Source organism: Eutrigla gurnardus (assembly GCF_963514095.1).
Source record: "Eutrigla gurnardus genome assembly, chromosome: 23".
NCBI classification, from domain to species: domain Eukaryota; kingdom Metazoa; phylum Chordata; class Actinopteri; order Perciformes; family Triglidae; genus Eutrigla; species Eutrigla gurnardus.
The window spans coordinates 9189982-9202028 of NC_139934.1; the positions used below are offsets into that span (position 1 = coordinate 9189982).

The 12047-nt window shown below is 41.8% G+C and overlaps 2 protein-coding genes across 3 annotated transcripts in view; both read right to left on the reverse strand.

The window, feature by feature from the left end:
• dctn6 (dynactin subunit 6) overlaps positions 1 to 12047 on the reverse strand; it is a 213862-nt gene that overhangs the window by 67440 nt on the left and 134375 nt on the right. The window lies entirely within an intron of this gene.
• Positions 1 to 12047, reverse strand: part of LOC311009378 (glucosidase 2 subunit beta-like) — an 87113-nt gene that overhangs the window by 8532 nt on the left and 66534 nt on the right. For both annotated transcript variants that reach the window (XM_084003510.1, XM_084003509.1), the window contains one exon: positions 7304 to 7375. In XM_084003510.1, coding sequence (XP_083859636.1) covers positions 7304 to 7375 — 72 coding nt within the window. The remainder of the gene's footprint in view (positions 1 to 7303; positions 7376 to 12047) is intronic.

Sequence of the window (12047 nt, forward strand, 5' to 3'; positions counted from 1 at the left end):
CACAGAATTACTCTAAATCAGTGAGAAACATCCTTGGCACATTTTGTTTTGCATTTGCTGCATAAACACAACACACAGGCTATTTCATGCGCGGTTATAAACAAACTCGGGGTGCATATTTCATCAACAACTCCTGATAGATATGAATCATGGCTGATGTCAAACCCAAATCAGTATTCTGTTAACAGCTCACTTGTGCCTCATTAACGACTGGGCTAGATGTTGCCATGGCTACCCAGCAGAAAGGCCATCAGAGTGTCATTCCCCCCCCCCCCATCCTCCACTCCCTACCACTTTAACCCTGTCCTCAGACACACAAGAGTCATTACCCCTTCGCCTTGATTGCCTGATGTGGTGTGGGCTGTTGGGTTCAGGGGCCATAAAGCATCAACACCCCAGGAACACAAATATAGGCATCGCTCTTCCTATACTGGCGAGTGTGTTATATAAATGTCTCGCTGTCGGTGGCTGCACTGGTACAATGTGGCATACTCCTCTTGAGCGTCGGGCATTAAGCGGCTGCCATGTTTCCAGGTAAAGAGGGCCTGTCTCTGCACTAATGGCACTCCAGCAAATGACCGTGACAGCACATTAAGTAGAACACTTCAATTTATAATTATGCACTTGTCCCAGTAGAACTGTCACTACTTTGTAGGTTAAATAATTACAGCTTAGATAAGACGAAAGAAAAAAAAATGTTAAAATGTTTTTTTTTCCCTATTTTTTTTTCAAAATGCCAGTCAAAAAAATTAAGGGATGGGACAGGCTTTGATACAAACACATGAAAGGGAGAATCACTCGCACACACACTATTAAGTTGAAAAAACAAGCCGATCCCAGCTGACATTGGGCGAAAGCAGGGTACGCCCTGGACAGGTCACCGGTCTATCACAGAGCTGACACAGAGACAAACAACCGTTCCAGCTCACCTTCACGCCTACAGGCAATTTAGAGGCATCAATTAACCTTCATGTCTTTGGACTGTGGGAGGACGCTGGAGGACCCGGAGAGAACCCACGCTGACGCGGTGCTAACCACTACACCTCCGTGAAGCCCGCAAGACGATAAATGCAAGGTATTAAGAGCACTATCAGTACGTTAAACAGACAGACAGCTCATACAATGAAGTCAATAGAAACATTTATAGGTAAAATGCAGGGTAGCGTATACAACTGAAGCATATGATGATTCACAATCTCGCTATGATGATTCCCTTATTGAGTACACTTCGGAATGTTGGAGTTTTGCTGCCCAAAAGTTTCCTGCTCTTAATATTCTTCCAAACAGTTAGTGAAAGAAAAAAAAACTTCTTTTTTTTCAAATATCACCAGTCATAAACACAAGGCAATATTCTTATTGTATTTTTAGCCTTTAACCACTCCTAAGTGAGGCGATTTTGTCAAGAGGTGTTGGAGTGTGTCATTCCGTGATTCAATCTCAGGTGGATGTTCAAGTTCTTTGTGCTCATTTGTAACCTGCTTGTGTTCAAGTAGTTTCACAGTAATCATCTCAGGGCTCCCTCGCAATTGCTGTGCAATAAAATGGCCACCTATCAAGATAATTACCCACAGTGCTTTTCTGCTATTTATGCACAAGAACGGCAAGTGAACAATAATTAATCGTGAAGAGAATATGACGTTTTCTCCATCAGAACTTCGTTCCATGTACTTTTCAAAACGACGTGAGGCTTTTCAGCTGCCCTCATAAGAAATGGACTCATATTGATCAAATGAACATATTTCCATATTGCCATGGCCACGGAGTAGAGTCTCCTTTCTTGGGCATGCGCCAGTGAATTTGCTCAGCTGTATCATTCATGCTAAGACCTCCTCAAAGGACTTTGACAGCCTGGAGGCATTCACATCGCCGCGCCTCTTTCTCTCAGCACCTGGGGGGATCTTTCTTTCTCTCTCTCTCTTAAATTCTATACATCTTCCATTCAGACAGATACAAGAAATGCATGGAGAAGTTGTCCCTTTTGTTCTGCGTTTTAATCGTGTCTACATTATGTTTATCGTTTACTGTGCAGTCTAAAGTGGCGAAACAACATGAGGTTTTGAAGCGAGCCCGTCAGTAGATAGTGAGGACGTGACGCTATGTTTGTAGGTACACCTCAAACAAAGCACATCTCGAAAACAAGCATGCGTATGTCTACAGCGCGCTCTCATAACCAGCCAACCTATTTGTATTTTCCACGGTGGCCAACGCATCCCACTCTCTCTGGGGTTGCTCTGTGCTGTCAATTTAACTGCCTGGCTCCTTTGCAGTGGGCACACACAGTCATTCACTGTGGTTTCAATGTTGCTAGGCTACCTTACTTCTCCACTGTTTTCTGTTTGAGAAATCTACTGTTCAATAAAGCAGTTCAAGGGAGACCTGTGGGTTTGAATACTGAGCGTCAGGAAACTGCAGGAGCAACTGACAACACTAATAGCCTTTTTTTTTTTCACGATACCCCTTTTTTCTTTTCTGCCATGACTCGGTAACATGGTGCCGAACTCTAAAGTCACAACATTTATACAGAACATGTATAACTTTTATCGGATACATTTTTCCTGTTTTAAAAGTTTAAAATCAGAGTCATAAATCCTCCACTATTCTTTTATGGTTTCTACTTTCATATCCGCCTATCAGTGTCTAAGGGTTATTATTCCTGTTTTGTCTATGCTATCAGTTTTGAACGTTTCCAAGCTTTTCCGCTAGCATACTCAGGCTTGGACTGTCAAACAACCAGCATGCTCCTCACCAGGCCCTGCACATGTTCATTTCATTCAGGACTGTCTTTTTCCTCTCTCCCTGTGTGCTCTCGATGACGACAAGCGCAGAGCAGTTTGACCCCAGCACAATAGAAGGCCTAGCTCCTTGAACTTTGCGGGGGGCACGCGCCGACCCCATGACCCCGACTGCGTGGCTGATTTCCCCGGAGTCCCAAAACAAAAACTCATTGGATAACCCTTCAACTGATCTCCTCCTCGGGCCGCGGCTACATTTAAATCATCAAAGCCTCCTCAGTCTAGAGGAGAATATGCTTCATCTTAGAATGGAGATGCTACTATATCAGTGTCTTTTATACGTGTGTTTTGCCTGCCCATACATTCATGGGGTCCATAGAATCTATTCCATTACCAGATTCCTCGTGATGCAGACTTTTGTGAACAAAAACATGCTGGAGGAAATATTTTTGTAACTAGCAGAAGCACAGATTCATGTTCGTTTGACATATTTCACCTACATCTTTTCTTTACTTCCTTTTGTGGCCTTCATGAGAGCATTAATAGAAATATTTCTGTTAAATATGTAATACAACTTTGTATAAAGATTGAATTAAATCAAACTACTTGTTATGTCTGAGTCCCGACCGTTCCATGTCATTGCAGCAAGAGCTATTCCAGTTTATGTGTTTATCCTAAGCTAACTCTGAAAGGGGCTGTATAAATATTTCAAATACACTTTAGCTCATAGTGAAAGGTTATTATAGCCAAGTGCTGATGTGAGGGCATACATTAAAGCAGTTGTTGTTTTATAGTTGTTGTGGTTGTTAACAGGAAATGGCTTGAAAACTAAGATAATTACTGGATGCTGACAATGTACTTCCTGGGGACTTCTGTTGGATCAGACTCAAAGTGAGCTGTGTGGCTGCATATATTTAAGCCATTAGAGTAATTTGAGAGAAATTAACTTTTAAGTGGGGAAAAAACTCTTGTGTTATACATTTTATTGCAGGAATCTGTTTTTGTTTGTTTGTTGACTGCATGCTTTAAGACACGTATACTCATATAACAGACTATTAAGGACAGTTGCCGTATGTCAGCTATAGCTGAACATTTTCAGGACCATGCCAATTAATTTTCTTACAGACAGATGAGAAGATTAAGTATAGAGCTAGGGGTCAGAAGGTACTTATCTAAGATTAGATTAGCAGAGTACTGGAAGTCTCTGCATCTGGACCTAAACAAGTGTGGCGCATAACTCCTCTTATAACCACAAATAGTTGTTTTCATGTATTAAACAAATGAGATAAAACTAATAAGTGAGCTCTAGAGATGTGTTTATGATTACATACCAATACGATTCCACTTAAAGACACAAATTACTGTATGGAATTATCACCAAGCCCTTAACCAATACATTCATTTTAGTCTTCTTCAAGGCAATATACATATAAAGAGGTCAGAAAATTCCCGTCACTGTATAGTTAAGGTCTTTTTACACAGAGATTCTGCCATAATCACAGAAAGAAGACCATTCAGTGAGGACAGGAGGATAATCTCAAAGCTGTTAGGCTTTCACTAGCACACCTTTAGAAGCATATTTGGTCAACAACATAACAAACTGCAGCCTCAGAAATGACCACCAACTCGAAACCTGTGGAAAAGAATCATTATGCTCCTCCACATATTTACCATCACTATAAGTACACAAACTCCACTTGTGATTTTGCAGAAAAACACATCAATACCAGAGAGGCATGTGGGAGATGAACGTGACATACTAGTGACAAAGGGAGATCGATGTTCTGTTTGCAAGCGTGCGTGTGTGTGTGCTTGTATATCCGCTGATTTACATGTGTGTGTATTTGTTTGTCTTTTTCAGGTGGACTGCATATAGTAAAGCCTGTGTTTGCTGTCTTGTCATTGTGCCCACCACGTCTTCCCCAGGTGGGAGGGGCAGAGGGGACATTATGAAGATGGACGACGCCGTCACGGTGAGATGGTGTTTGTCGCGATGCAAGCATTTTCTTCTACTCTATTATCATTATCATGGCTGATGTTATTGTTACAATAGCCATTCCAGGAAGCGGTTGAGCTGCTGAGACCAAAAGGCAGAAAAAGCCAAATGGAAAAACGGAGACATTGGAATTCAGGAGGTGAATACGAGTTGTATAATATCTACATTTACAGATAATTGGGAGCATACAGTATGACTGCTGTGCCTTATGAAATCTTTATGGCTATGTGTGTGGCCAAAATATAAGAGCAGGGGGGGAATGAAGTGTTCCCAGGCTGATTTATTGTGTCTTATGAACATTTTAAAACGTAATGGTCTAATGCTGCGAAGCCAAGCATGAAGGAAGGTTAGGACTAAGGGAACAATTCTAACTTTCATGAGCCTTGACACACTGAGCGCTGGCCAAGAGCCGTAATCAAAATTCAGCAGATACACCACCGATTTTATACCGCAATGCCACATAACTAATCCAAGTTAGCCAAAAAAGGTACGAGCTAATGTCATCGCCACAGACGTCACCCACTCCAGCGTTACACTTTTGACTGACAGGCCACACGTTAATGCCGTTTCCCCTTTTCTTTCCCCTCAAGTCTCTCCCACATGGCTGTCCTTTAGAATGCTGGAGCAGGTGTGATAAATGCTGCCGTTTAAATCAAAGCATCCCCCCCTCTCCCGCCTCACCCCCTCTGGGGAGAACAAGGATGCCTCCATGCAGATTGATATCAGGACGCCCAGCCATATCCTGCAAGGGCTGACTGATGGTCTGTCTGGATAAAAAATTAACTTTATTCCCAGCGTGCGAGCGATGATTCATGTACCTCCCCTGCCCCTCCTTCCCCAAAACCGTTCCACATGTACCTCCACTACACACACACACTATACAACATAATATAGTGCTGCACCACCAGCATACACCCAGTAAATACCAATGAGGGGACGAAAAACAACATTCCTCTCGCCTCTCTTAGGGGAACATGGCCGTGCTTTTCTGTTGCATTCTGTCATATCTAATCAGTCCTATAAAAAAAAAAAAAAAGTTTGAAGTGGAAAACATACATTTTTATACTGAAATCACTCCCTCGAGTTCTGTTTTGGCAGCGATTTTTGTTCCAAATGAAGTGACCGTCTCACATAAGTGTTTGACCACTGGTTGCGTTTGGTCCTTCTGCCCTTCCATACCATCATGAGTGACAGGCAGGCAGAAGCGCTGGGGTCACATTACTCACAGTAAGCATTCTGTTCTTCCTCTTTCCTGCGCTAAAAACATGGTGAAGCATTGCACTTTCCGCTCCAAAAGTGAGTGGGTAGTGTGGGAGGTGGCGGTGCAAAAAAAAAACAAAAAAACAACAACACAGCCCTGCTTTAGATTCCAATTAATTTGCCATCTGAAAGCAAAAACTACATGTGCAGAAAGTGATAATTGCTAATGAATTATCTTTAAGGTCTCACTTCAACTGCCAAAAGAAGACAAGCATTGCCTAATGGCATCGCATCTTGAAGGAGATGAAATGTTTGTCCCCTATTCTGCATGGTCATTTAGGCCATTGAATTGTGTGTTCGCTACAACCAAAACAGCACTGCAATCAAACCCTCTCCGGGGAGGAGTTGCAGAAATTCATAAAAGCTTTTGTTCCAGTGAGGTTTCAATGTTGACGGAATGGTTTGCGATAATTGCACCCTATAAAAGTGTCGGATCACTGACGGTTAAGGCTAATGAAAGACTGGAAGGACAGCGAGGCGACATCCTGTAATTATCACCTCAAATCTAAAATTCAAAGAAGGAAAAAGTTAATAATGAAAATAAAAAAACAAGAAAAAACATCTCTTCTTTTCTCGTTTGACAGGGACGTTATAATGATGAGAAAGGTGGGAAAAGGCTTCGTGATGGGATAAAAGGGCAGAAAAGTTGACATTTTAAACTCAGTAGGTAGAAAATAATCAAGATTCCATATTTGATCAAGAAAGTTATACTATAAGGAACAATGAGGGAAACAAACAACACCCAAAGGTTAATTTCTACGGGGACATGGTTGCATCTTTCATTGTCATTTCGATACACACCAATGTCCAGCAGTCAACACAGCCAATCCCAAGGGGACGGTTAACAGCCAGAAAGTAATTCTTTAGATGAAACCGAAACCCTTCGAGGTTGAGGAAATACAACCCCAGCAGTCTATGAAACTCCCTGTTTGTCATTGATCAGAAGGTATGAAAACTATAATAGAGATCTGAAACCGATTGATTAAAGGTCATTTAAAGCTTAACAGAGATTGAATTTTTTTTTGCTTCATGTGAGCGTTGCCACAATGAGCTTTCGTAGAAGAGCAGTGGTGGGATTTGTTTCAGGTCCATCACTGAATGTGAAAAAGAATAATATCTTTGTTGGAGTCCAAAAGCCGTTTTAAGAAAGACCCTTAACTTTTTTTTTCTTCATTTTAGACAAATGTCAAAGCACGCAACACAGTCACAATGTTGTAAAGCTCTTTGGATGAAGTGTCACTCATAAAGCATATAATCACAGACATACACTGGTCATTGTTTGGGAGGCTTTAGAGGTGGTGAATGATGTACTTACCCTAATGAAACCTCTGTCCCTGCAGTGCTCTTTTGTGTGACTTGATTGAATGGGCACAGGGCATAAGTGTACCTGCAGAGGGGAGAAAGACAACATAATATCCACATTGAGAAAACTGGCACAGAAGGTTCAATCCAGGGTGGTTTTACTTTTCACAACAGTTATTTAATACTTTGGTCTTTTGCAGACAGAAATGCCAGAGGCTTGAGGTCATTGAGAAAACAGTGTCGCTATTAAAAATGGAACAAAGCCAGGTTTATTTCCTATTTGTAAAATGTCAAACTCATACAAACACATCTTAGTCATACTTATTTATATATTTTACAATATGTAGTGTAACACTAGTAGTGACAAAACAAATCGTTGATCTCATTGTGAATGTTGGATGTAAAGTTGCCAGTTGGCCAGAACTCCAAATGTAATTAGGCAACTATTTGCGAACGCTTTAGCCAAAACAGCCTCATGTGTTTCTGCTGACCCAACTAACCAGAACACCAATAGAAGAGTTGACATAGCTTCTTAAAATATGGCCTCAAAAGTACAATGTCAGGCTCTTAGAAAAAAACTTACTCTGCAGAAAAGCAAGCTATGCTGAGTACAAGTCAAGTACCAAAGCAGCGGATTGCTAAGCGGAATTATTTAACAGTGAGACTCTGTCTAGGCTTAGTGGCTACCTACCGAGACAGAAGATTGACACGGAGCTACCAGTTACCCTGCCACCCACAGCTCTCTCCCACTAAAGCCAAGAAGAGTCTAAAGGAGTTTGCAATTAGTGGCGACCATTGCTAATGTACTTGCTGTGGATGGTGCTGGAGAGTACAGGCGCTATCGCTAGCTCCAGTAACAAACTGATCAAAGACCTCGATGGTGAAACAGTGGGGGGGATAGGCAACCAGGCTTTTTTTTTTTTCTCTCTTTGACATTGGAACCATATCACCCACTGTTATAAAAGAGCAGGGGATGCCTAGACACGTGTACGTGTTTGCGGATTGCATTAAATGCTACTCATCTCAGAGACTTGTAGGCATTTATCCTTTCATGTCTACTGTACGTTTCCACAGGGATGCCACATATAATATAAAAATAACACAAGTATCTTTCAGCGTAAGTAGTACCACTCAGAGTAGAATTGAATGCGTCTTAACAATACCATGCCTGTTGAGAATGTCACGCCCCCTCCAACAACTAGACTCTTTAGACGACTAGAATCCTACTGACTTTAATGGACCCCCGGTGTTTTCTGTAGTACCGCAGTAATCTAGTGAGAATCTCCTTGATGAATTGGCATAAAATGTTATATATATACTGTGGATACACATGTCCCAAAGGATCCCCTGAGAGCCCTCTAGTGCAATTATAATGTTGCCACTTTTGGTTGTGAGAGAAATATCTCAGTATGGTTGGATTGCCATAACATGTGGAAGAGACAACAAGATTGGAAATATATCTGATCATCTTCTGACTTTTCATCTAGCCTTACTTAGTCTGGCTTTGCCAGCCCCTTCTCCACAGTAGAAGGGTCTGGCTACAGTATATCGCATCTCCGGGATCGGGGACAAGATGCTCAGGCTTGTTTGTATCTCTTTCAACCAATCAAAATGGTCTAAGCTTTGGAAGCTGCTGTGGTACGGAAGCAAAATAATGTCAGGAGGAAACTCGTTTCGATGGAACTTCGAGCCCCGTCATTAACATGGCTGATTGTCGACTGTGTGACGAGAACAAAAAAACATAATTTGATTGTCGGTGACCCAGCAGTGAAGCCTCTCCATACTCATTAAAAACAGACGATTTGCTCGCTGTTTGTAGCTCTGTGAAGTGGAATGGATCGGTACGTTGGCCAAATCAATGTCACTAGAGTTAAGAGATGTACCAAAACAACTCCGACTGATTACGGCTGTGTCAGAAAACGCATCATCGGGCACAAGTTGCTAGCTCATTGTGATAATGCTGGTATTACCATCGCCTCTCTTGGTCTTGCTTCTCTCTTCAGGATATAATAAGCATAGAATCAGTAAAGCATGTCTTCACAACTATCCTTAACCTCTTCAGGGACACTCAACAATCAGCATACACAAAAATAGACACACCCATGAATGACCTACTTAACTGCTGCATCGTCATTTAACAGAATCTGGAAACTCTTCAGCACTTTGGTCTAAAATTGTAAAATGTAAAACATGTCCTTAAACAGAAGGTGCAGGCAAATGCCAAATAAAATGATGGGATGTTTGTGAAATAGCCTCTGATGCTAAAGTACACATTAAAATAAATCAATGTGAATTCTCTCTTGGCATTGGCACTATGGACACTAGATTCTTTAAGTTTGATAATCAGGCATTAGCAGCAACAGCAAACATCCTCATTTGAGCCCAGAAACGTATGGCGCCTGACAAACAGAAGTACAGTGAGCAGAAAAAGAAGGAGGGGTCAAGGGTTAACACATTGAAAAAGCAATCAAATGTGTCCCATAAGGGAGTACCCCTGTATATCTGTACCTTTCTTCCCCCTCTCAATCACCCTCTCTCTTACCCTCAAGGCAAAGCCATCCATCCCTGCCTACTTTTGCTGACAGGCCAGCACTGCACACGTTCACACAGAGAGAAAAAAATAGGCTATTTATGAGTGAGGGCACTATGATCTGACCCTGGACGCACGCCTCCACGTGGCAGCTTGTGAGGAAAACAAAAGCAGGCATTGCAACACAGAAAATGTGTCACTGGTTTAAAAAAAAAAAAAAGTTAGAAAGTGAGGTTAGCTAAGCTGAGTCAAACGTACAAACGGATGCAGCTTCATTAGCGGTCCGTCTCGGAAACAGACACTTCACGTTCTGCCGTCTGCGTTACGTAAATGGGACAACGGAAAGGTCAAACAGGCATATTTATACAAAGTGTGCTCGGCTATCCTTAGTAAATGAACACGGCATGCCACGAAGACGGAAATATCGGGTGAGATGGACAAAGACTTTCCAGAGGATGGAACTGACAGCGATGGAAATACGAGGCTAAGAAACAGAACAAAGAGAAAGAGAGAGGAAAGTGGAAGGCAGAAGGATCAAACGAAAGAAAAGTGTACAAAAGAGAGTGTGGGAGGGAATCAAGAGCGCGATGGCGGCGACGCCGTGCATATGAATCACCAACTCAACAGGCCGCAAATATAACATATGATGACATGCAGCGAGGGGGACATTGGGCTGGGGATACAAAAGATAAAGACGATAGAATATAACTTTGTGAATCACTCTGATCAAACTGGCAATATGACGTATGATATTTTTTTATTTTACCTGTATTTTTCCAAGAAGCCCCACTGAGATAAAAATGCAATAGTGAGTAAGAGACACAGAATCAAGTAAAGCAAGATTTCTAAAATAAAAAGCCAATTTTGACTGTGAGCTGCATGACTAAATTACTAATGTGTATTTAAACAAAAGCTAGTCTGACACCTTTTTTTGTTGCCGTGTACAATTCAACTATAACAGATAGCGATGAAGGTATTTAACATTGTAACTAATTGCGGATCGGATATAGTCACCCAACTAGTACTCACTAGGGTTATAGAAGTATAAAAGACAAGGATATGTATTCCTCAGTCTACTGAGATCCAGTCAAGAGAGGGTGAAAGACAGCAATTAAGCCGTTCTCCCACTAGACTGCTATGTGGCGCCGTGGGTGGAGTTCACCGAGGTTGACGTTGCCAACTGCAGCAACGCCAACTCTAGCTAATTGGTTTACAGGTAACACACTCGGCTGGCACGCCAGAGGTTAAAGGTGGCGCGGTGATAGAAAGGGACGTGGTTAATTGTTTAGCTAGAAACTTGAAGCAAAACCCAACACTGCTCATCTTCATGGCATAAGGCACCCTTGGGTCGCACATTTATTAGTAGCAAATGTTTCAATAACGGAGTCAACATTGCGTAACAGGTAATACTCTAGCTAGCTTTATTTATTTATCCAGTCATCTTCATGTTGTGGGTGGCATATTCGCATTATATTCATCTCTAAATAACAGACATAAAACGTACACTTTCACAGCATGCATGCGCCAATATGTAAAGTAATGTAAAGGCCATATTTCAATGCTGCTGATAATAGCATTTACATTCAAAATAGGTCAGATGATAAAGATGTTTTGACCTTGGAGTTACTACTAGTTAGTTATGTTAAAGAAATGGTTTCTCAAGGTCAGTAAAAGAAGTAAGAGCTTGACTGATTGACACAAAGACATAGCTTCAACCTATTAGATCAACCTTGGGATGCAGAGGAAGACCGTCTGAGAGCCAGGCCTTATTGGTCAACATCATCCCCCAACCTAACGAATGCTCTTGGGGCTAAATAGGAGGGAATACCTGTGGCCGGTTTCCATAATGTTGCAGAACGCCTCCCCAGAAGAGCGGACGTTGTTATAGCAGCATACTAACCTCCGAGGTTTTGGAATCTGATGTTCAACTATCCATATGCCCTTTATTGCATGGACGATCCACAATTTCATCATTAGATGGAGTTTTGTCAGTTGTCATGGAGATAACTGATTTGATATACTGAGGCTGCATGATGACAGCTGGGCCATTTCTATGTCAAGAGAGCAAGTGAATGTAAGTGAACTCCATCCTCTGATGCAGACCATGAGATCCGGCCGAACGCTCCAGGACAAGCCCGTACGTTGACCTAAAGTGGAGACTATTTTGTCAAACTACACTACGCTCATATACCAACATTCTTTTATGCTTCGAAGCTTCAACCGTTGC